The 22,735-nt window shown below is 38.1% G+C and overlaps 1 protein-coding gene across 2 annotated transcripts in view; it reads right to left on the reverse strand.

Annotated features, from left to right (window-relative positions):
• Positions 1-22,548, reverse strand: part of aldh1l2 (aldehyde dehydrogenase 1 family, member L2) — an 84,137-nt gene extending 61,589 nt beyond the window's left edge. Inside the window, exons 1-9 of one of the 2 annotated variants that reach the window (XM_065265588.1) lie at positions 22,406-22,548; positions 18,950-19,094; positions 12,042-12,276; positions 11,773-11,938; positions 11,557-11,658; positions 11,255-11,344; positions 10,877-11,011; positions 10,642-10,767; positions 4,834-4,925 (exon numbers count right to left, since the gene is read on the reverse strand). In XM_065265588.1, coding sequence (XP_065121660.1) covers positions 4,834-4,925; positions 10,642-10,767; positions 10,877-11,011; positions 11,255-11,344; positions 11,557-11,658; positions 11,773-11,938; positions 12,042-12,276; positions 18,950-19,094; positions 22,406-22,426 — 1,112 coding nt within the window. In that variant the 5' untranslated portion in view covers positions 22,427-22,548. Of the gene's footprint in view, positions 1-4,833; positions 4,926-10,641; positions 10,768-10,876; positions 11,012-11,254; positions 11,345-11,556; positions 11,659-11,772; positions 11,939-12,041; positions 12,277-18,949; positions 19,095-20,587; positions 20,773-22,405 lie in introns of those variants that run through there. The other variant, XM_065265587.2, reaches the window with a different exon arrangement.
• Positions 22,549-22,735: the final 187 nt, after the last annotated feature.

The raw sequence follows: 22,735 nt of genomic DNA on the forward strand, positions 1-22,735 counted from the left end.
CAGCCGTGATCAGAGTCAGTAGACGCTAATGCGTTAAAGCGCAGTCTCAAGCCTGCCTCTGGTTTCTATGGCTATAGCAACTGGCTCTTGTTTTAAAAGTCACGATGCACTTTCTTTCTCCTATTTTTATAAATATTATTAATGAACCATCTTTGCTTTCTGAGCAAACATTTTAGATATAAGAGAGGGAGATGGTAGCAAATAAGCAAAGGTAATGTCAAGCCCATTGCACTGAACGAGCAATTATAGCTCAAATGAGCAAACAGTCCTTATAAGCTGACTCAAGATATAAAAACGCAAAGCTTTAAAGTAAAGTCACCCGTCACAGTGACAGCAAGTAGAATTTTGAATCTGACATAACGAGTGGATTAAGCTCTTTTAATCTGCAAGAGAGGGATAGAAAGAGAGGCACTACTGCTTCTGCTCTATCTAATAAAAAGTGAAGAAAGCTACATAAGCCATTTTAACACCGGTCACATTTATAAGCTATAGAGCTGCACTGTCTATCATCAATATACTTTACATATTATTGTATTCAGTAGAGTTTGATAAAAGGGGTCATCTACACAAGTATTGCTTCATATATCAGTGCAAAAATAGTAAAGTGTTTTTGTGGTGCTTTGACAAAAAGTATCAGCTCTGAATTTTAAATATACTGTGAAATTAATATAAATGTTCAATAAATCAAAGCATTGGGTTAGGTCACACAATAGCCTACTAGTTATTTTTCACACGTATAGTAAACCATTTTTTGTCGGTGGGTAATAATGATTGCCTTTTTCACCTGCTACCACCACAATTATATTTCAGATCTGTGGGAAATACCTCATTTAGTCTTTACATTGTAGCTAAATGTTTGAGTTCAGTTTATGAAGTGTTGCTACAACATGACTCTTATTCAGCATAATACTGTGTGTTTGTTATTTATGGGGGGAATCAGGGGGTGATTTTGGTATCAGTGGGCTTGTGTGTGGAGGGGGGGGGGTGTCGTCGGTCCAGTGGTGGGCTGTTCCACGAGAAAATTGCCAGGGCCGAATTTTGTTCCCAGTCCGACCCTGCTATCCGCTGTACACATATTCTGCCCAGTGAACCCAAAACACAAATCTCCATGCCTCGATTGACTAGGTAAATCCAGGAAAAAATGCTCGTCGACATTTGATCCAGCCGGGTGGGCGCACACCACGTCGTCACAGCCCGTCACTTTGTCAAAATCGCCGCTGTTGGAGAAAGGGCCTGGGCATTGATGAACGTCTCCCGATAACAGGAGACACAGGATAATAATCAGCGTTCCACCTTGCGAACTTCGCACAGGCTGTTTTTTAAGTCTTTTTTTCAATGAAGTCAGGAGGGTCGGAAATATGAAAGTGGTAGCCACAATAGTCTTCCTGTAGCCAAAATGCTTTCCCCCAAACTTGATGGAAACATTTGCCTCCTCCTGGTTACTATATCCATTTAGATTTAGTTTCAAATGCCATACTTGTTCGCCACACTTTGGAACTGATAGTGTTAGAATAAACCCATAAAGCAGAAATGCCCACAGCACACCAAACCTACTGCACCTGCCTGCCGCCATGATGTTTGATGTTATACGCATTTGTGGACAAAAATGTTCATTGGATGTATTCTATTGGATGGTTTTCATGGATTATTCACACATCTGAAACAGACTGGATTCGATTTGTGATCGTTATATCAACACGAAGGTAAGGAGTCACGTTTATATTCTGCATGTTGTCATCTGGACTTCTGTCACAAAATACTACATTTATGATGCTAGAGCATCTGTATCTCAAAACTGAGACCATACACTGATGCTAAACCCGTAAGTTATACCTTTTAAACGATGTATAGTAATGTTAATATTATTAATGTTTGTAGACAGTAGGCTATATAGATTTTGTTAGCAGCATTAAAAAACTGACGTCATCCCGCCCACGAATTGGTGCACGTCGAGAGGGTGAACTTGTGTGTGTGTTTTAGCAGTCATTTGCCATTGACACTGACGAGGTGGCTTACCGCTATGCTAGTTAGTTTGCAGCGTGGTTTCTCCTGCAAAGCCAGTGACCAGCTACCATACTTTTCGAATGTTAAAAGAAATATTTAACTGCTTTATTTTACAATTCTACATGAACTAACTAAGTAATAGTGTTTTGCCAAACTAAAAGTGTTTTGCCAAACTAACCAAGACCAGGCCTTATGGACCCAGCTTTTCTGACGAGCTTAACGTCCCCAAGATACGGCGGACCCCCGCTAGCTTCTAGCAATTGGCATGCTGTCCACAAGCAGTATATATCCCCTGCCGGGTCAAAATTTCTGTAATTTGCGAAAATAATGCGTTTGAAAATGTTTTATAATGGGAATATGTAAGCATTGTCCAGGGAATATGAGTGTATTCTTGAGACTGCTACATCACATCACAATTTACTCTCGAATCATTATGTGTAATAAGTTTTTTTCTCCTGGAATGTACTTATTAGTGATACTTTTTTGCTTGATTTGTCTGTTGGCAATACATAAACCGTTAATAATAATAATATATAAAAATAATAATACAGTATGGTCTATACTGCCATTGCGCATGCGCACATGATGTTAGTAGTGGGGCGTGGCCAAAGGAGCAGCAGCTCATAAATATGTAATGACCACCTCAAAACGGCACAATCTGAAATGCACTGAAACAGAGGCTCCTAGAGAAGCTATTTCGAGCAAACAACTTTTGAAACATGTTTTATGTAACTCATACACCTATTTAAAGGAACAGTATGTAAGAAATTTATATCAATTACTCATAAAATGGCCCTGATATGTCACTAGACATTAAGAAATCATTTTCGTTTCAATTATTTATATCACTGACAACAGTGGTCCGGCCAGGATATTGTCATTTAAAAAGTGGAGTTGCAGCCCTCAACTGATGTTTATGTTGTCATTTTGTGTATTGGCCACCAGCTGTGTGATTGCAGTACCAGTTTTAGCCACAAGTTTTGTGATTGAAATACCAGTTTTGGTCACAGTCCTACATACTGTTCTTTTAAAGCAACACTATGTAGTTTCAATGTAAAAATGACTTACAGCTCCCCATGTGGTTGAAAAGCGCAACAGTGCCTGGTATCAGACACTATTCTGCAGGCAGGGGGAGGGGCGGGGCTGTGTTTCCTACCCTCCACCGCCACTTTCAGAGTGTGCTTGTAGCAGCTAGGAGGCTGCTCAGGTTGCAGCAACAGTACAATTTGTCCAGTTAAAAGTTGTTCTATCACTGAAATAATTTTAGAGACATTATTTAAATGTAAAAAAAACTACATAGTGTTGCTTTAACTTGTGGAAAAGGAGGCATAATATGGGCACTAAGGTCTTAGCCTACTAAGCTTACCATCACATTGAACCAAACCTTAATCAAAAAATAAAAGTGAACCAAACCTGAATCAAACAATCACAGTGAACTAAAATTAAATTAAACAATCACATTAAAACAAACCTGAATCAAACAATCACATTGACCTAAACTTGAATCAAACAATCACATTAAACCGAATCTAAATCAAACAATCACAGTGAATCAAATCTTAATCAAACAATCACATTAAACCAAACCTGAATCAAACAATAACAGTGAACCAAACCTGAATCAAACAATAACAGTGAACCAAACCTGAATCAAACAATTACATTGAACCAAACCTGAATCAAACAATCACTGACAGTGAACTAAAATTGAATCAAACAATCACATTAAACCAAACCTGAAACAAACAATCACATTGACCTAAACTTGAATCAAACAATCACATTAAACCAAACCTGAATCAAACAATCACACTGAACCAAACCTGAATCAAACAATCACAGTGAATCAAATCTGAATCAAACAATCACATTGAACCAAACCTGAATCAAACAATCACATTAAATTAAACACAAATCAAACAATCACAGTGAACTTAACTTGAATTAAACAATCACATTTAACTAAACCTAACATTAACAATCAAAACAATCACACTGAACCAAAACTGAACAGATCATACTGAACCAAACCTAAATCAACCAGATTGAACCAAACCACATTGAATCAAATAATCACAGTGAACAAAACCAAAATATATCACACCTGAAACAAAAATCACATTAAACTAAACCTGAATCAATCACACTGAAATAAACCTAAACCAAACATTGAGTGTGTTTACATATTCACAGTCTTACGCCGATTATGCTTAATAAACTGATAACGTGTGGGGCCATGTAAATGCTTAAAATGGTTTTCTTTAATCAGGGAAAGCCCATAAATGGCGTAAGCAAAAAACGATCGGCACAGGTAGTTTTTTGCTCATTACCCCGATTTCACATTGCATGTGGACACCTTAACCGGCTTACTTGCAGTTTTGGTTATGTGCACATGTCTCCAAGTGTGAAAGATAAACGTCTCACACGGAAGTCACTGCCTGTGAGAAACCTGAATAATTTCTAAAACCCATGTAAATTCATTTTTTCTGCATAGCCGGTTTATTGATTAGCAGGTAAACGCATGAAAACAGCTTTCTATAATAAGCTGATTTTTGGTAGTTATCCAGTTATTCTGTGCATGTAAACGCACTCATTCACAGTGAACCAAACCTATATTGAGCAACCCCTTTAATCATAAATTTAAATAAATCATTTTATATGGTGATAACAAAGGGTGTTCTGAGTGGTTACTTACAAAAGAGCCCATTCCCATAGCACTGTATGTTTATTCATCTAAAACTCCCACAAATAAATGGGATAATTTCATTTTGTTCCGCCAATGTTCTTTTTTTTTCAAAAACCTAAGGTAAAACAAAAGTTCACACCTACCTGACCACATCCATTGACCCAGCTCCTGACTTAAAGAAATCTGTTGTTTCTTCAATACTTGGAACGTTGCTCAGAATGCCTTTCCAGATCGCCTAGACATTCATAAAACAAAAGGCAAATTTTATAATTGTTTTATAATAGTATGTATAGGACTTCCGGGAAGATGGCGGCGTGAGAAGTCGTAAAGTTTCTGCTCCGCACATTTCTTACCAATTAACGGCTTATTTAGCACTTATTGAGTGACACAGTTTGAAAATACCACTCGCAAGCCTTAACAGAAAAACATGCCTAGACACAATACTAAAAAAACAAATGAAAATACTGAGGATGCAGGTGATACACAGAGTGTGGACGAGACTGCCGTCTGCAGAGGTGATATAAGGGATCTCCTAGGCGGTATTCGATCCGAGGTAGCTGCGCTCAGAGTTGAGATTCTAGCAGAGCTCAAATCATCTATTTCTGCGGTGAAAACTTCACTACTAGAACAAGAAACAAAGCTAAAAGATGTGGAAGACTCTCTTACCGACGTGGATGGTCGTGTTACTGCCCTGGAATCTATGTGCTCAACGCTGTCGAAAGATAATGAAAAGCTGAGGGCCAAAATCGACGATCTGGAGAATCGGTCTAGAAGAAATAACGTCCGTGTGATTGGTATTCCCGAGGGATCCGAAGGTACGCATCCCTCTGCATTTATTGAAGAAATGTTACTCGAAGTATTTGGGGACCAGAGTTTTGCCAAGAAACCGGAGGTGGACAGAGCTCATCGCTCCCTAGCCCCACCGCCGAAAGCTAATCAAGCTCCCAGACCGTTCATCGTGCGATTACATCATTATCAGACGAGGGAACTTATTCTTCGTTTGGCACGAGGAAGGGGACAGGTGTTGTACAAAGGATCGCGTATACACTTCTATCCCGATGTCAGCGCTGAAGTCGCAAAGCGGAGAGCAGCTTTTAACCAGGTCAAAGCTCAGCTCAGAGGAGCCGGAATTGAATTCGGCTTGCTTTTCCCAGCACGGCTACGGATCAATCATGACGGAACAAGACATTTCTTTGACTGTCCACAACGGGCTTTGGAATTTGTGAAGGGAATTGTCCCCTCATCCGCAAGTAAATAGGAGCGATCATCGCGTCTGAGTCTGTGCCTGTCTGTTCGGCTCGAGTAACCTTTCAAGACACGCTTTACGTTATGCGATGGAAATTGAGAAACTCATTTTAGTTTGAACTGATCCACACCCCTAGTGTCACACTTAAAATGTGTGTTTTTCTTTTTGCTGTTGGTGTTTTTGATGACAATTTAGTTCATAGGGAGCAGAAACTAGAGCTGGTGAGTTATGGTTCTTAGTATACCAGCGAATGTTTGCTGTTTGAGGGTGTTAATATGTCGTTTGCGACGAGGGTGGGGGGGAGGTGGGGATAATTGCACGGCCTTTTTTCTTTCTATTTTTTTCTCTTTTTTTTAATATTGTCCGGATTCAATGTACACACATGGTTTGCTATAACAGATTACATACTATTTTCTTTACTACTTAGAACAACACATTGAAAATATGTCCAAGTTCAAAAATGTTGATATTAATTTTGTAACCTGGAACGTAAAAGGCATGAACAATGTCATTAAAAGAAACAAGATTTTCTCTCACTTACGGCAACTCGGCGCAGACATAGCTTTTTTACAGGAAACCCATATCCTTAACTCAGATGTAATCAAACTAAGACGGAGCTGGGGAGGTCAGGTATTTCACTCGAGTTTTAACGCAAAAGGTAGAGGTACGGCTATCCTCATTAGAAAGGGCATCTCCTTCACTAGTGAAAAGGTTATCAGTGACTCCGCTGGTCGTTTTGTTATTGTTACAGGCCGCTTGCTGGACAAACGAGTAATTTTGGTTAACATTTATGCCCCAAACTTTGATGACAGTAATTTTTTCACCAAGGTCTTTACATCTATTCCACCAGCTGACGATTACGCATTAATAATAGGTGGAGACTTCAATTGTGTTTTAAACACGTCACTGGATAGATCCTCCTCTAAAGCTATACAGCCTTCCAAGGCAGCCACAAATATTAAAAATCTCTGTGATCAATTTGGATTATTAGACCCCTGGAGATTTATTTTTCCTTCTACCAAAACATTTTCCTTTTTTTCTCCTGTTCATCACTCTTATAGCCGCATTGATTTTTTTTTAGTTGAAAAGAGTCTTATGCCCTTTATTTCATCTAGTATGTACCATAGCATTGTCATCTCTGACCACGCCCCCTCCTCTTTTGTGCTGAAATTACCAACTCAACATTCATCTTTTAAACCGTGGAGATTAAATTCGCTACTTCTGGCAGATGAAGGATTCATCACTTACTTAACCAATGAGATTCATATTTACCTGGAGTTAAATGACAAACCCGATATATCTAGGAGTACATTGTGGGAAGCATTAAAAGCATACTTGCGGGGCAAAATTATATCCTTCTCTTCCTATAACAAGAAACAAGAACTCTTAAAGCTTAAGGATATCTCAGAAGCCTTAAACAGGCTTGATGAACAATATGCCATCTCTCCTAGCCCCCCCTTGTATAAAGAAAGATTAAACCTACAATCAAAATATAATTTGTTGTCTACTAAAGAAGAAGAAAAGAGGTTATTAAAAACTCGCCATTCATTTTACGAATTTGGGGACAAAGCCAGTAAATTATTAGCTTTTCAATCTCGCCAATCAATTAATTCAAGAACAATTACCTGTATTAAGACCCCCTCTGGGTCCATGGCATATACTCTAAAGGATATTAATGATAGCTTTGTCCATTTCTACTCCAACCTATATACTTCAGAGTACCCTAATGATTCTGCAACTTTAGAGTCCTTCTTTAATAAAATAAGCTTACCCACTATTAATTCAGAAGCTCACTCTGAATTGGGCAGACCCATAGATGCAGCCGAAATCACAGAAGCTATTGCGGCAATGCAGAGTAATAAAGCTCCGGGGCCCGATGGCTTCCCGATAGAATTTTTTAAGAAGTTTGCAGCTTTACTGGGCCCACTTCTTATGGCAGTTTACAACGAATCTTTTAATAAAGGTACTCTTCCCTTAACGCTTATGCAAGCTTCAATTTCCCTTATCCCTAAAGAAGGCAAAGATCCCACTTTATGCGAATCATACAGACCAATTTCGCTTTTGAATGCAGATTTCAAAATTCTATCGAAAATCCTCGCGCTACGGATAGAATCCATTCTTCCTATTATAATCTCAAATGATCAAACAGGATTTATCCGAGGGCGTAACCCCTTTAATAATTTACGACGCTTATATAATGTAATTTACACAAACTCTCCCCCAGGTAACCATGAAGCAGTGATCTCTCTTGACGCCGAAAAGGCGTTCGATAGAGTGGAGTGGAAATACCTTTTTGCTACACTCAAACAGTTTGGTTTCCCTCCAGACCTTGTCTCATGGGTTAAACTGTTATACACCTCCCCAGTTGCCTCAGTGTGCACAAACAATGTACACTCAGGGTTCTTCTCCTTACAACGGGGCACCCGGCAAGGATGCCCTCTCTCTCCCTTGTTATTCGCTATATCAATTGAACCCCTAGCTGCTGCACTCCGTCAGTCTTCTAATTTCAAAGGAATTACGCGTTATGGTATAGAGCATAAAATTTCTTTATATGCGGACGATGTCTTGTTATATGTAACAAACCCAACTGCCTCAATACCTGAAATTGTTTCACTTCTAAAAGAGTTTGGCAATTTCTCTGGCTATAAGCTTAACATGAGTAAAAGTGAATATTTCCCAATTACTCCAATCTCCCCTAAAGACTCCTCCTCTATTCCATTTAGAATAGTACATGAAGGCTTTAAATACTTGGGTGTTCAAGTAACAAGATCATTTTATAATTTGTTTAAGGCCAATTTTTGCCCACTTTTGGATAAATGTAAAAAAGATCTTGTTAGATGGTCTTCTCTTCCTTTGTCTTTAGCAGGTCGTACCAACCTAATCAAAATGTCTGTCCTTCCTCGGTTTCTTTATTTATTTTCAAATATCCCTATTTTTATTAGGAAAGCTTTTTTTACTAAATTGGATAGCTTAATTACATCCTTCCTGTGGGAGAATAAAACTCCGCGCATTAGGAAGACTTTTTTACAGAGATTAAAATCCCAAGGAGGGATGGCACTACCTAATTTCTTATTTTATTATTGGGCAAGTAACATTCAGAAAATCATTTATTGGCTATCTGATGTAGATTCTCCGAACACCCCTTTGTGGGTGCGAGGGGAACAATCTTGTACTAATTTTAAACTTAGCTCAATAGTATGCTCTTCACTCCCCCTATTGGTAAAAAATTATATATCCTCTCCTAATCCTGTACTGGCTCACACTCTAAAAATTTGGGTCCAATTTAGAAGACATTTTGGTTTACAATCAGCTTCTATTCTAGGGCCCATTGTATCTAACTGTCTATTCCCTCCATCCTATATGGACTCAGCTTTTTGTCTCTGGGAAGAGAAGGGAATTAGGCATCTGAAAGATCTATATTTGGATAATACTTTTCGTTCTTTTGAAGATCTTAGAAGTCATTTTGCATTACCTAGACCCCACTTTTTTAGATTCCTGCAGATTAGGAGTTTCGTAAAAAAGTTTTTTGTCTCCTTTCCAAGTATACCACCTTCTTCTCCTATTGAAACACTGCTTGATCTGAGTCCCCATGGTAGGGGACTCATTTCAAGCATATACTCTATTATAACATCTATAAATCCACAGAACATTGACAATATTCGTAATGCCTGGCAAAGTGAGTTGGGCAAAGAAATTGCAGACGGAGAATGGGAAAATGCTTTAAGACAGGTGCACTCCTCCTCATCTTGTGCTAGGCATGGATTAATTCAATTTAAGGTACTGCACAGGCTCCATTTTACCAACTCCAAACTAGCCAAGATTTACCCCGATGTTAGCCCTGCCTGCAGCAGATGCTCGCAATCTCCGGCCACATCTGCCCACATGTTCTGGTTGTGTCCTCTTTTAATTGAATTCTGGAAGGGAATTTTTGATTCGTATAATCATATATATAGTATTCAGTTTGATCCGGATCCTTTAATGGCCATTTTTGGAGTTATACCTGAGGGTATTACAGTCAGCAATGACATTTGCTCTGTCATAGCCTTCACCACACTTCTGGCGAGACGTCTAATATTGTTCCATTGGAAAAGGAAAGACCCTCCTACACATAGTAACTGGATAAAGGAAGTAATGTCACACATTCAATTGGAAAAGATCAAATACGCTGTTCGGGGTTCAACACGCAAGTTTCATAGCATATGGTCCCCCTTTATACGATATTTTGAAGGGCTCCCCAGCCTCTAAGGTAGTAACTATTTACCTTAACACTTCCTTCTTTATGCTCCATCTTTCCATACTTGTACACAAGTATTTTTATTTTATTTTATTATTATTATTTCTTTCTTATTAACTGCCATTAAGCTCACTATCTATGTTATGCATCTACCCATTAATGTGAATATTATGCCTTAACGCTCCTCTTCTCACAAAGCAGTTACCATTTAAATAACTTCAATATGTATTCTGGACTTGTACTCTCAATGTTTGTATATGTTTCTTATGTAGGGTTGTTTTCCCTTTTGTTTTGTTTTTTTTTGTTTTTTTTTTTTGTTTTTTTTTCTTAAAGTCGTGTGTAAGCGGGGGAAGGGAAGGGTAGGATGTGTTGTTGTTAATGTAATGTAATTGTACCTGTAAAACTTAATAAAAAGTATTTAAACATAATAGTATGTATATAATGGTGTAAAAAGTGATTATACACACACACCTTGATCTCCTCAGCCATCTTCTTCTCTTCATCTGTGAGCTCCAAGCTGGTGGTCTCCTCTGAGGAGAAGTATTTGGATGCAGGAATCATCTTTCCATCCTCAAACTGCAGATTCTTTACCTGGAGCTACACAGACATTAAAAATGAATAACTATTAATCTTAACTCTTTATTTTGACTTTTTAGTACAGAAAAATTTAAATAAATTATAAATACAATAATGACCGAAGACTTACCGCTTTTCCATCAGACCCGAAAAGAACAAGCCCTGATTTGGTGATGAGTCCAGGTTGGGATGCCCCCTCCACCTCTACTGCCTGACCATCTGGCACTGACCCGCTTAACATTGATGAGCTGTACAATGTTACGGGCTACACAACACAGCACACAGCATCCATGATTAGAAATAAAAGGAAAGTAGATGGAGACCACGGACAGCTGTGGTCACCATTCACTTCATTGTATAGAAAAACCTTTAAGCGTAACCCAATATTCACTCACATGTCAAGATTTACAATGCATTGTGATGGATGAGGTTTCAAGCATTTTTAAGAGAGGTTTACTTGTGTGTATCAGCATACAGAAGTGTGTGTTTCAGTGTTTAGAAATCGCACCTTTCCATCGATATTGACCCAAGCACCTGGAACTTTATCATGTCCTCGGATCCAGTTATGGATGGCCTGTGCTGACTGGGTCATATTGACCTTAAAGAGGGAAAGAGATAAAGAAAGAGGTCAAGATAATGAGGAAGTATATGAAAACATCAACACATGCACGCCTAAACTTATTGGTAATGCAGCTTACATATAATGCAACCTCTAAAAAAACAGTCTAATACCTTTTGAAAACAATTTGAGAAGATACCAGAGGTCTCTCGTGTCTCTTTACCGGAAGGGTACATCTGTGTGCGTCTTACCTTGGCATTGGATTTCTTCTGGATGCCCTCATAACTTGCTCCCTCTTCAGACTGAGGGATCTTAGGAGCTGTGCCGTCCGCAATTAGCTGTACTGCTTCAACCTGTTTGAACACAACACATTTTGAAGAGTACATTACACTATTACATTATCTTACAAATCAATCTGAGTCAAAATTAAAGTGTAGTTTGTTTAAAAGTGTCATGTTCATTGTTACCATGGCCTTAATGCCCTCTGGAAACAGGAAGCGGTTATAAAGGGTGTCCACAGTATCGTTGGGATCTACTGCACATTCCCGTTGCAGGAGGATGGGTCCGGTGTCCAAACCATCATCACCCCAGAAGATACTAAATCCTGCTTTCTTATCACCCTCAATTAATGTCCTATAAACACAGACCATGCATTTAAATAAGCATACAACCACTTTAATGCATTTTTTTTATTGAATCATAGGTTATATGTACATCTCAAACACATGTGACCCACCAGTTGATGGAGGAGGCCCCTCTGTGTCTGGGCAGGATGGATGGGTGGTAAATGATCGAGCCATATTTGGGAAAGTCAATCACATTCATAGGTATAAACTGGGAGCAGAAGGGCATAACGTTCAGCTCAGCGCCCACAGACTTGTACGCCTCCACCACCTCTGGGATGGGCTCCCCCTTCAGCCGCCAGCGCGGGAACTTAAACACAGGCGTCCCGTCCTTCTCCGCCACTGCCGCTGGAGGTCAGAGAGAAGACAGAGACCAGTTATGTAAGCTATGTGATATATCACCTGCTATATTCACATTTCAAAGAACAGAGAATGCTTATCAAATCAATATTAGAGGTACTCGAGTCATTGACCTTGGCTTTTTTATTTATAAAAGATATCTACTGTATAAATGTATTATTCATTAACTGCTAGTGTTGGCACAGGTGTATTAGTTTCAAGGGACCAAGTAGTTTAACTGAAATGGTGCCAAAGTGGCTACGGTGGTAAGTTGCACTTGTCATTCCTAGAATTTACTTGTTAAAGAAGAACATTGATAATTGTTTAAGTAGTCACAAAACAGAAGCGGCCTCAACTAGTCAGGGTGTAGTTTTACAGACAAGGCTTAGCTAAAGCCAGGACTAGGTCTTAGTTCAATTAAGCTGTTTAAGCACACTGTAAACCCGAATGCTCAAAGTAATTAATTGTATTTAGTACTGTTAAATTAAATCATTACAATTAGTTCAAATTAATTAACCTTTTTGAGTATTTAGAACTTTCAGATATTTATGAGTTTGTAAAAATTAAACTTTTTAAGTTAGATGAATACATGTTGTTTTTTAATTTGCACTAACTGTCTCTTTAATGTACTCCAACTTAAAATCCCTCAGTTTAGAGATTTTGCGTCTGACGTTATCCGTGTTCACGTAAGCTGCTTGCGTTGAGTTCTTCTCCTCAAGATGACGGATCGGTCGCTTCATCCGGTGCTGTAAGTATCACCTCAATGTATCAATTCTAAAGGCCATTATGTTTACTTTTCATGTACGTAATTGTGTTTAACAGTTAGATGTGATGTAAATATGATATTTTTAGATGCGTTGTCACATTGTTGCTGTCTTTTGTGAGTTATGCCAACACATCCTCACCCCATTTCGTCAATATTTGACGACACTTGACCATTCGTCATATATTGACGTGAAGGGTATACCTTTCGCGTCATTTTTTGACGAACTGGGGACTTCAATACTATTACGTCCGTTGCATTCTCTTTCCTATTTTATTACCATTTGCGCGTCGGTTTAGGGTTAGATTACGCAAAATTAAACAGTGTACGCGAAATTAAACAGTGTACGCGAAATTAAACAGTTGTCACCTGGCGTTGGGGTTAGAAACAGTTGTCACCTGGCGTTGGGGTTAGAGTTAGGTTTGGGTAGGGATGTCATTATGTAAATCTAACCCTAAACCGACGCGCAAATGGTAATAAAATAGGAAAGAGAATGCAACGGACGTAATAGTATTGAAGTCCCCAGTTCGTCAAAAAATGACGCGAAAGGTATACCCTTCACGTCAATATATGACGAATGGTCAAGTGTCGTCAAATATTGACGAAATGGGGTGAGGATGGGTTGGTTATGCCATATTTGGCTAGGGAATTTAGCGACTGCAGTACTGGAAGATTCCAGTAGGGGGCGTTTGCTACCTGTTTATTTTTAGATCCTGCTTGCTATTTCTGTTTGAATCATAATGTTTAACCATGTAAATGTTTCTTTTCAGATTTCAAATAAGATGATAGACTGGGAGTGCAGGGTGTAAAAAGATGAATCGTTCAAGACTCCACCTCCTCAGACACCACAGACTAGAACATAGACACTGCTCAAAAATAAGTCCACTTCCATGTATGTATCCTGATTGCCCCTGCATGTTTCACACATTCGGTGAACTCAAAAGTCACCTGTGTAGAAGCCATGTAACGGATAATTCCTAATAAGTGATGTACTAAATTCTGGCAGCATCATTTTCATGTTCTTAATCTTTTTTGTTCCTGATTTTTTAGCTTCTGAAGATTCTGAAGTGCACATTGAGAAAGAGCCACTGGAGCAATATACGGTTGTGTGTTACAGCTCTAATGGCCAAATGCATAGTGACCCAGTGAATTTCTCTGTTGTTCTTGAGGACGAATTGGTCACCACCCACAACCAACTTCCAGAGGCCTTTCTTGTCCTGTTTGGATTCCTGTATGCTTTTCACATACATATTCCTAAAGGACTTGCAAAAACATTTGTATTTGTGCAAAAAACTTTTGCTTGGCATGGAAGGTGGGAAACTGTCTCCTCGCCTGCAAACCTTAAAGAACGAGTTGATGTGAAGCATAACTTGTACTACCTCAGCACACACAAAAGACAAAAAGAGTTACTTAAATGTTATCTAACTGATGTTACTTTGATTTTTTTACTTGTATCTACTTAGTTCTTATTGACAAGTTATTGTATTAACAAACCGGTTCAGTTTAAGAAATTGTCATGTTTAATGCAACTGTGTGGTGTTAATATATGAAGTTGGCTGTTAAGCATTCCTTGCTCATTTCTCATTTTATAAAATGCTGTTAAACAGTTTGAGCCTGTTAAAAGGTATGTTGTGTTGCTAAGAGAATTTAATTTTTGACTGGAAAATATTAAATGCTGTTAAACAGTTATGTTACCTTGAACCCATTAAAAGGGTAACTTTACTTATGTGGGTTGCTAAACAGACTTTAATTTTTGACTGCAGATTGTATCAGATTTGTAAATTGCACAAATTTGCAAACTGTCTCATGCTAGTTTAAATGTATGAAATTTGCTGTGGAGCAATCCTTTTGTGAAATAAATTGCCAAAATTTTATTACACATGTCATGGGTTTCTGTGAAATTGCTGAAGCATTTTGATAAAGATTTTAGAAGTTGATTTAACTTGATATAGAAAATAAACAATTTGCTTAGCAAGAACTCAAATAGAAAAGTATAGTAAATGACACATTTGATTTGCAAGCACTCAAATTACACAAGTTTAGATAATGAAATATTTCAGGTGCAAGAACTCAAAATATAACTGTGTAGTAATTAAAATGTTTGATATGCAAGAACTCAAAATATAACTGTGTAGTATGATATGCAAGAACTCAAAATATAACTGTGTAGTAATTAAAATGTTTGTGTTAACTTACTTAGTACTTTCAGTTAGGTCCAATTAACATAAATGAGAACCAGAAACTCAAAACTTATAAGGTTTGCATAATTAAAATCAGGATCATCAAAACTCAAAAGATTTGAGGCAACTGATTACCTCAAATTTTTTGAGTATTTCCAACTTATTCGGGTTTACAGTGCATCTGTAATGAACATGCCTTAGAAAAAGACTTTACTGGTGTGTATCTTAAGACAAATCAATGGCACTGGCTTATTTCAAGATCTGTCAGTGCAAGTTATTTTTAGTTGAGACAGCTCAAACATATTTTAGTCTAGGATAGTGCTGCACAATTAATCGCATCGCAATCGCAATCGCAATGTCAGCCTGTGCAATTATATGATAGCAAAATGTTGCAATTATATTAAATAAATAAATGTGTGGACTTGTTAACACAAACTTTCTGATAACAGTTTGAAGATTTTCCTTGCTGTTTAAAAAAGAAAGAAAAACTAACAAAAAAGGCAGTGCATGTGTGGCATGCACGTGTTTGGTGTGCGTCGTCACTTGTGTGTGCGCAGCGTAGAAATACCAGAGCGAAGATGGATGCAGAGGAGATTGACAGTGATCTGGTAGCTAAAAAAAACTCTATGTCTGTTATATGGCGGTATTTTGGATTTAAGATTACTGACACTAGTTTTACAAATACACATTTTAGCATTATCACTAAACTGTGTGTGTATTTTCGTTAAAACCCATCAAGTTGACTCATGATACCATTTATTATAATCGCAACCGCACATCGCAATATTACCACGAATAACCGCAATGGGAAAAATTACCCAAATCGTGCAGCCCTAGTCTAGGACTAGCCTTAAGCTTTTCAGTGAAACCGGGTGCAGATGTATTTGGCTTGTTTTGCAGGTTACTCTGGATGTCAATATGTATACCAGGGGTCTTCAACTACTCTTCTTTGAGGGCCAGATTTTAAAATTGTAAACATGATGCAGGCCAAACTTTTACCGCTATTTTCACCTTTTTTATATTTTTACTTATATATTTAAATACATATATAAAACTGCCATTTTCATGTAGAGCTCTTAAACTTTGTTTATAACTGTTTAACTTTCATGAATTGTTAAATTTCAAGTTTTTACAACATATAGCCAGTCTTCTCCTCATGACTAAAATTGCACTTCATGTTTTCTTTTTTTAATATTTTAAAGATATATAGGCTAAATCGCCTTTGAATTGTACACTACATCCAGACACGACGGTCGCACTTTGCCCCCTAGTGGCAGTTGTAATGAAATTTCAGTTTAACTGTAAATCTGTGTCAAGGCAAGTGCCTTGAATCTACGTATGTATTTATAGATATTCATTTACTTATCAGTAATCAATTGTTTTTAACTCTTTCCCCGCCATTGACGAGATATCTCGTCAATTAAGAGAAAACGCTTCCCCGCCAATGACGAGATTTTCCGTCTTTCCGCAATACCGCTATTATCCACTAGGTGGCGCCCTTCCGCAACTTTTTAAACCCGGAAGTATTGCCCTATGGCAAGCTGCTGCATGTCCGTGTCTGTTTTAAAGATCGCTCTGAATGGGATCTCTATGAAAAGTCCGTCACAAAAATGGAATTATTTTTGCTTTTTGCTCAAAATATGGTGTTTTTGCAAAAACCTACCCATATTCAAAAGCTGATTGCAAAAGAACCACTAAAGGTAGGATGAAACGTTTTTTTTTTTTTGTTTGAAAGCAGAGGGTCTGTTCTTTCATTTGGTATATTTTGTATCTTTATATATTTAAAGAAGAACATTTTCTGGAAGGCATTAAACTTTGGTGAAAATCATGAAAAACGCTGGCTGGCAACTTTTTTAAAAAAACGCTGGCGGTGAAAGAGTTAAAGGATTCAAGTGTGACTGATAAAGTGAAATTAAAAAAGGATTAATAATTTTCACCTTGCACACAGTGTTTTGATTGGAACGCACTGAAATACATCACTTCCGGTCAGCTTATCAAGTAGTTTAGTTGCACAAGTTTTTTTATGCATCCAAAGCTCAAATTGGATCCGATATTCGCACACCCGCAGATGGTTGACACCCCACACAGCCCTTTTCTGACTCTCTTTCCGGTTTATCGGCGGTCATTTGTCATGTACAGTGGAAAGGTAAAAGTAACCACGCTGATTTTAAATCAGACAAAGAAGACCGGCGGGCTGTATAAAAATGATTGGAGGGCCGTATTTTGCCCGAAGTATGCCATTGGACTAGCCCTGATTTATACTGGATTGTATTGCCTACATCGGTTTCATGCAGAAAGCTACGAGTTAAAACTCCAGTTACAAACAGAAAAGTCTCATAAACTAAAAAATTTAACCAGCCTACACAGCAAATTTTCAAGAGAGATGAGTTACTTTATTACATCCATTAGTCAGCGTAATATAAATCAGTCCTTTGCCTCTTGGTTACACTGCCAAAAGCTTTAACTGATAACACAGCTGTCTTTGAATATTGCCATAAACACTTGCTTAAGAGCCAAATGCGAGTCAAAACTAGTTTTGAAAGTACACGAAACCAGTGACAAATTACTTGGGGAAAAATGCAATGGTTTAAATCAACATTAAGACTTAAGCCAAGGCTGTCGAGCAGGTTTTAAGCGCTATCTGACCACTGATGGGCTGTCGAGCAGGTTTGAAGTGTTATCTGACCACTAAGTTGCTACTTTATATCTGATTACATACTAACGTTAAAGAAAACATAGAAGATGAGGTCGAAGACATGTGCAATTAAAAAAAAAAATGTGAATGTTACATCACATTAGATCAATAGGCAGAGAGTGGGGGGGGGTCTTTAGTGGCTGCTCGAAACACATCCGGTCACATACGTGTCTACACACCAAAAGCAATCTGGTTGAATGCGTTTTCACTTTCCTCTGAATGTGGTCGAAAGTATTTGGTGTATTTAGCATCATCCACGTGTCTACCAATCTTAACACCAGGTGTAAACAGCCTCTAAATGTACCACGACCCCAAAGTGCCTCATGTGTAATGCAAATGCTCACACACTGTTGAACCATAAACAAATAAGGCCGTTTAGGAATGCTCTGGTGTTACTAAAGGGTTCATTATACTTCTGAGTTGGACCTATGGCATAGTCTCGACGCCAAAGGCTGTGTCGGTTTTCATTCATACTTCTGCGGCATTGTTCGAGTCAATGTGCACTTACACATGCGGATCGCTAGTCGGCAATCTCCACACCGGGCATGTCATGGTGTATACACAGTATCAAGGCAAAGCCAAAGAAGAAGCAGCTTGTGATAGAGGTAAATAGACAGCTTTGTTACAGCTTAAGTTATATCAAATATCACTCCTCAACTTGGCCCATCTTTGTTTTTAGCATCGCAAGTGAAAATGCGTATGAGGAAATGCGACACAGATTTTTTTACCTGATGGGAGGGATTCTAGCGGACCAATCACAGCGCTTGCGTTTGCGTAGAACAAACTGGCTGCATTGTTACATTTTGGGAGAGGTGCGCTTCGGGCTACACAGAGCTACGTACAGCCTACAACTTGTCCTACACAAAACCTTAAATCACCCTTAAAGAACTGGCCCATCCTCTGTCACTTAAACCAGCTGTTCCTGAAGCATGTCAAGAGTATTGTGACATGTGACTGTGGTTTTCCAGCCCCCTATGGCACCCCCACAAAAACAAAAACTTTCACTGGTCTGCTGTCTCCCACCCCCATTCATCTAACACTTACCCAGAGGGTCTGCCTTTCCATCCTTATCAGGAACTGTAAACACACCCACAACCTTATGGCCTTGCTTGCGAAGGTTTGTGTACACTTCCTGTCCAAACAGGCTCTGGCCAATCAGAGCAAGCTTTAGCTTATTTTGGCAGTTAATCTGTGAAAAAAAATGTTTCAAGTTATTAAACAAGCAATGTTAAGATAGTAGAAATGTAGTTCTTGGACATACCTTACAATAAACAATACTATAAAACACTACACAATGTATATACTACAGCTACAATGTATAGAATACTATACTATGCTATATACACTATTCAATTCACAATGTATGTACTAACTATATACTGTTTTATGCAATATATACTAACTATTTTCTATGTTATACACAATGTATGTGCTAACTATATATCTATATATACACTTCAACATATGTTGTACATACTACACTATGTAAGAAAAAATCAGAGAGTAAACGGGATTATTGGATTACAGAATCATTTTTGTAACTATCTAATTCACTGTAAAAAATAAAACAGTTTATATGTCCAACTACATAGCATGGCAGTTTGTTTTCACTGTTTCTATACTAACACCCTCCCCCCTATTGTAACACCCAATGTATGCTTGTGTGACAAAATTACCCATGCATTATGGTGCGTTCCAGGCAGGTTTTTAAACCCGTGAGTTACGACTTCAAAACCACGACTCACGACCCTATGCGTTCCAGGCACCCTGTAACTCGTGTTTTTACAACCTTCTACCGGTGAAAGTGCTCTGGAACGGCAGTCAAACCCGTGACTTCCCACCCGTGAACTCGTACTAGATCGATGTACTCCCAGTTCAAAGTCGTGAGTCGTGGTTTTGAAGTCGTGAGTTACGGGTTACAGGTTGCCTGGAACGCAGCATTAAAGTAACAGATGGAAGTTAAACGATTAGCATGCGCATGCGCATCACGGAGAGATTGAAATCAATGGGTCAGCACGACACACTACTGCATTAGTATAAATTCAGCAGACTAGGGTCTAATTACAATGTAATAACTGTGCTATACACTATAAGGCCAAAATAAAGGCTGGAGAAACACTCAAAATAAGTACCACTTAGGCGGAACAACGCTTGAACAAGTTTGTTGTGGCTTTTGTCATCGTAAAATCAGTTCTGCAAAATGATTATCAATGAACATGTGATATGAAGTTGTCTGACAGTTGGGGAACTAGTAGTACAGTTCAACTAACGTTAGTGTGACTAGAAATATGATCTGCCCCTCATATTCTCGCCCTCTCGCTGACGCAATTTGGTCGTGTTCCGTTCCGACCAAAAGCAACGTGGCATGCACTAGTTTAAAACAGTTAACTTATATAAAACCAGTTACCAATTGTACATTTAAATAGGTATATATGCTCATATAATCGATTTATACAGGCGTGCGACGCGAACAAAATTGCAGCAGGGTTATATCAACTGACAGCACGCTGACAATTACGAGGCTCATACCGTACAAGTGAAAACTGCGTTTAATGTTATTATTTAACAGGTCAGCATCGTTATTAAATGTGTTGTATGGTGAATGCACGTGTCCGTGCTCCATACAGCACATTTGCATGCGTTCATATGTATGTAAAAAAAGACAATGCAGAATATACTCACAGAGCTAGTGGAGAAGCGCCGCATGACCGTGTTCGCCGTCGACAACATGGCCAAACGCAATAAACACACAGTTAAATATCGGGTTTAAAGTCCTAGCTGTTGTTACTGTACTTACAGCTGCGCTTGACTGACTGTAACTGCTCAGTCTGAGCAGAACCAGAATGAACCGACGCGCCCTGACGCCAGTTTCAGTGCGTGCGCGCTCCCGGCCGTCATTCATTGCGTCACGACCACTATTTGGGTAGATGCGCGTTCCAGTTAAGTTAATTTGACCATGTTTTTATGGTTTATATTGGAGAGCAGGTACAGTTGCAACACTTTTTGTTTATCCTTCAGTTTCTTAGAGCCTGTTGTATTAAAAAAGTCAAAATTTTAGACCCATATCTGTCTGCCAGCTACCAACTGCATGTTTACTATGATATTATACAGGGCTCAACGCAAAAAAAAGTATACTGGCCTGATCGGGCCAGTGGTTCAGGTTTTCAATTGCCCTGCCAAAAATGGCCCCACATATTTAAAAATTATAATTCAAAGTATATATACCTGTAAACTGACAGCAAATTGTGCAAAATATTGCATTGTTTTTTTTTCATTGTGTTTTACCAAAGTAAATGTCTGCTTCCAAAATGTTAAATAATATACATTGATGAAAATATATTTTTAGTGACTGAGTGTGAAGCACTGGCCCGATCGGGCAAGCGTCAATAATATTTTACTGGCCCGAACGTCTTCTCATGCTTGCCCCAAGCAACTGAGCAGTCCTTATGTTGAGCCCTGTTATACAATTTATAGTTGAATAGACAAAGTCAAATGTTGCAACTGACCCCATATCAGAGGACAATTGTAACAGTACACAGGCACAGTTGAAACATGCATTAAAAGAAAAAATAATTTTTATATCAAAACACTGAAATTTACGGAAATACTTCTGTTAAGATTTTAATTGGTCAGGAAGAGGGACATCCACATTTGTGAAGTATTTCCATTGACATGAACACAGAACAGATCAAATGTAAACTGTGGTATTTTGGGAGACACATGGCTAAAAGCGTTCATTATTAATCCATACAATTACAAATTTATGATGTTATTATTATCACATTCTGATAAGGGACAGTTGCAATAGCATACTGAGACAGTTGGAAAAGGAATGGTCACATATTATGGCTGCCTTCTTCCAGAATTAAAGAAAACAATCGTAGGATAACAAAGCACTTTTTAAAAAAAAAAAGTCATGTTGCAACTGCCCCATGTTGCAACTGTCCCGGTCTTCCCTATTTGTTTCTAGAGAAAATCCTTGCAAATGTATTTTAACCATAATGCTTTTACATAAACACTCATGTACATAAATCTAAACCAGGCTAACATGTTTTAGAATCGAGTTTGATTTTAGACTAAATGTTTGGTAACACAAAAATTTTGTATATGTTAACATTAGTAAATGCATTAGCTAACAAGTAACAATGAGCAAAATAGTTTTCAGCATTTATAAATCTCTGATAATGTTAGTTAATACAAGTATAGTAGTTTGTGCACTAACTAATGTTAACAGTTGCAACTTTTGATTTTAAAATTGTATTAGTAAATCCTAAAATGAACATGAAGTAATATTAATAAATGTAAAAGTATTGATAGTTCATGTTAGCTAATGCATTATCACATGTTAACAAATACAACTATATTGTAAAGTACTTCGGCAAACCTCAACCATGTTTAAATATTTAAGTTTTTTAGACAAACTATTTGCCTTGCTAAAATAGCTACATACTTATCAAACACATCATGACTGATAGGCAAATAGCACAAATTCATACTTACTGAATCATTTTTCACATCCATTTGAATACCAGAGCCTTGATGTATGTTGTCTGTCAGAAAACCGCTACTGTATGTTCTTGGTTTTTAGCTCAAAGAGTTATTTAGCTTTAGAGTGATTCTGCAAATGATTACATTTCAGTGTACTTTGCCATGATAAAGATCATGCAGTTAATGATCCACCAGATAATCTTTGACAGGAAGAAAAAATATGACTTCGAAACCAGATGTGTCCTGTTGTGACATTTATCTCAAGTATGTTTTTCCTCATTATATTTTTAAGTGTCTCATTTCCATCCTTGCACTGATACATTTCTTAGGATAATACATCAT

The sequence above is a fragment of the Paramisgurnus dabryanus genome, chromosome 1, assembly GCF_030506205.2.
Source record: "Paramisgurnus dabryanus chromosome 1, PD_genome_1.1, whole genome shotgun sequence".
Taxonomy (NCBI): domain Eukaryota; kingdom Metazoa; phylum Chordata; class Actinopteri; order Cypriniformes; family Cobitidae; genus Paramisgurnus; species Paramisgurnus dabryanus.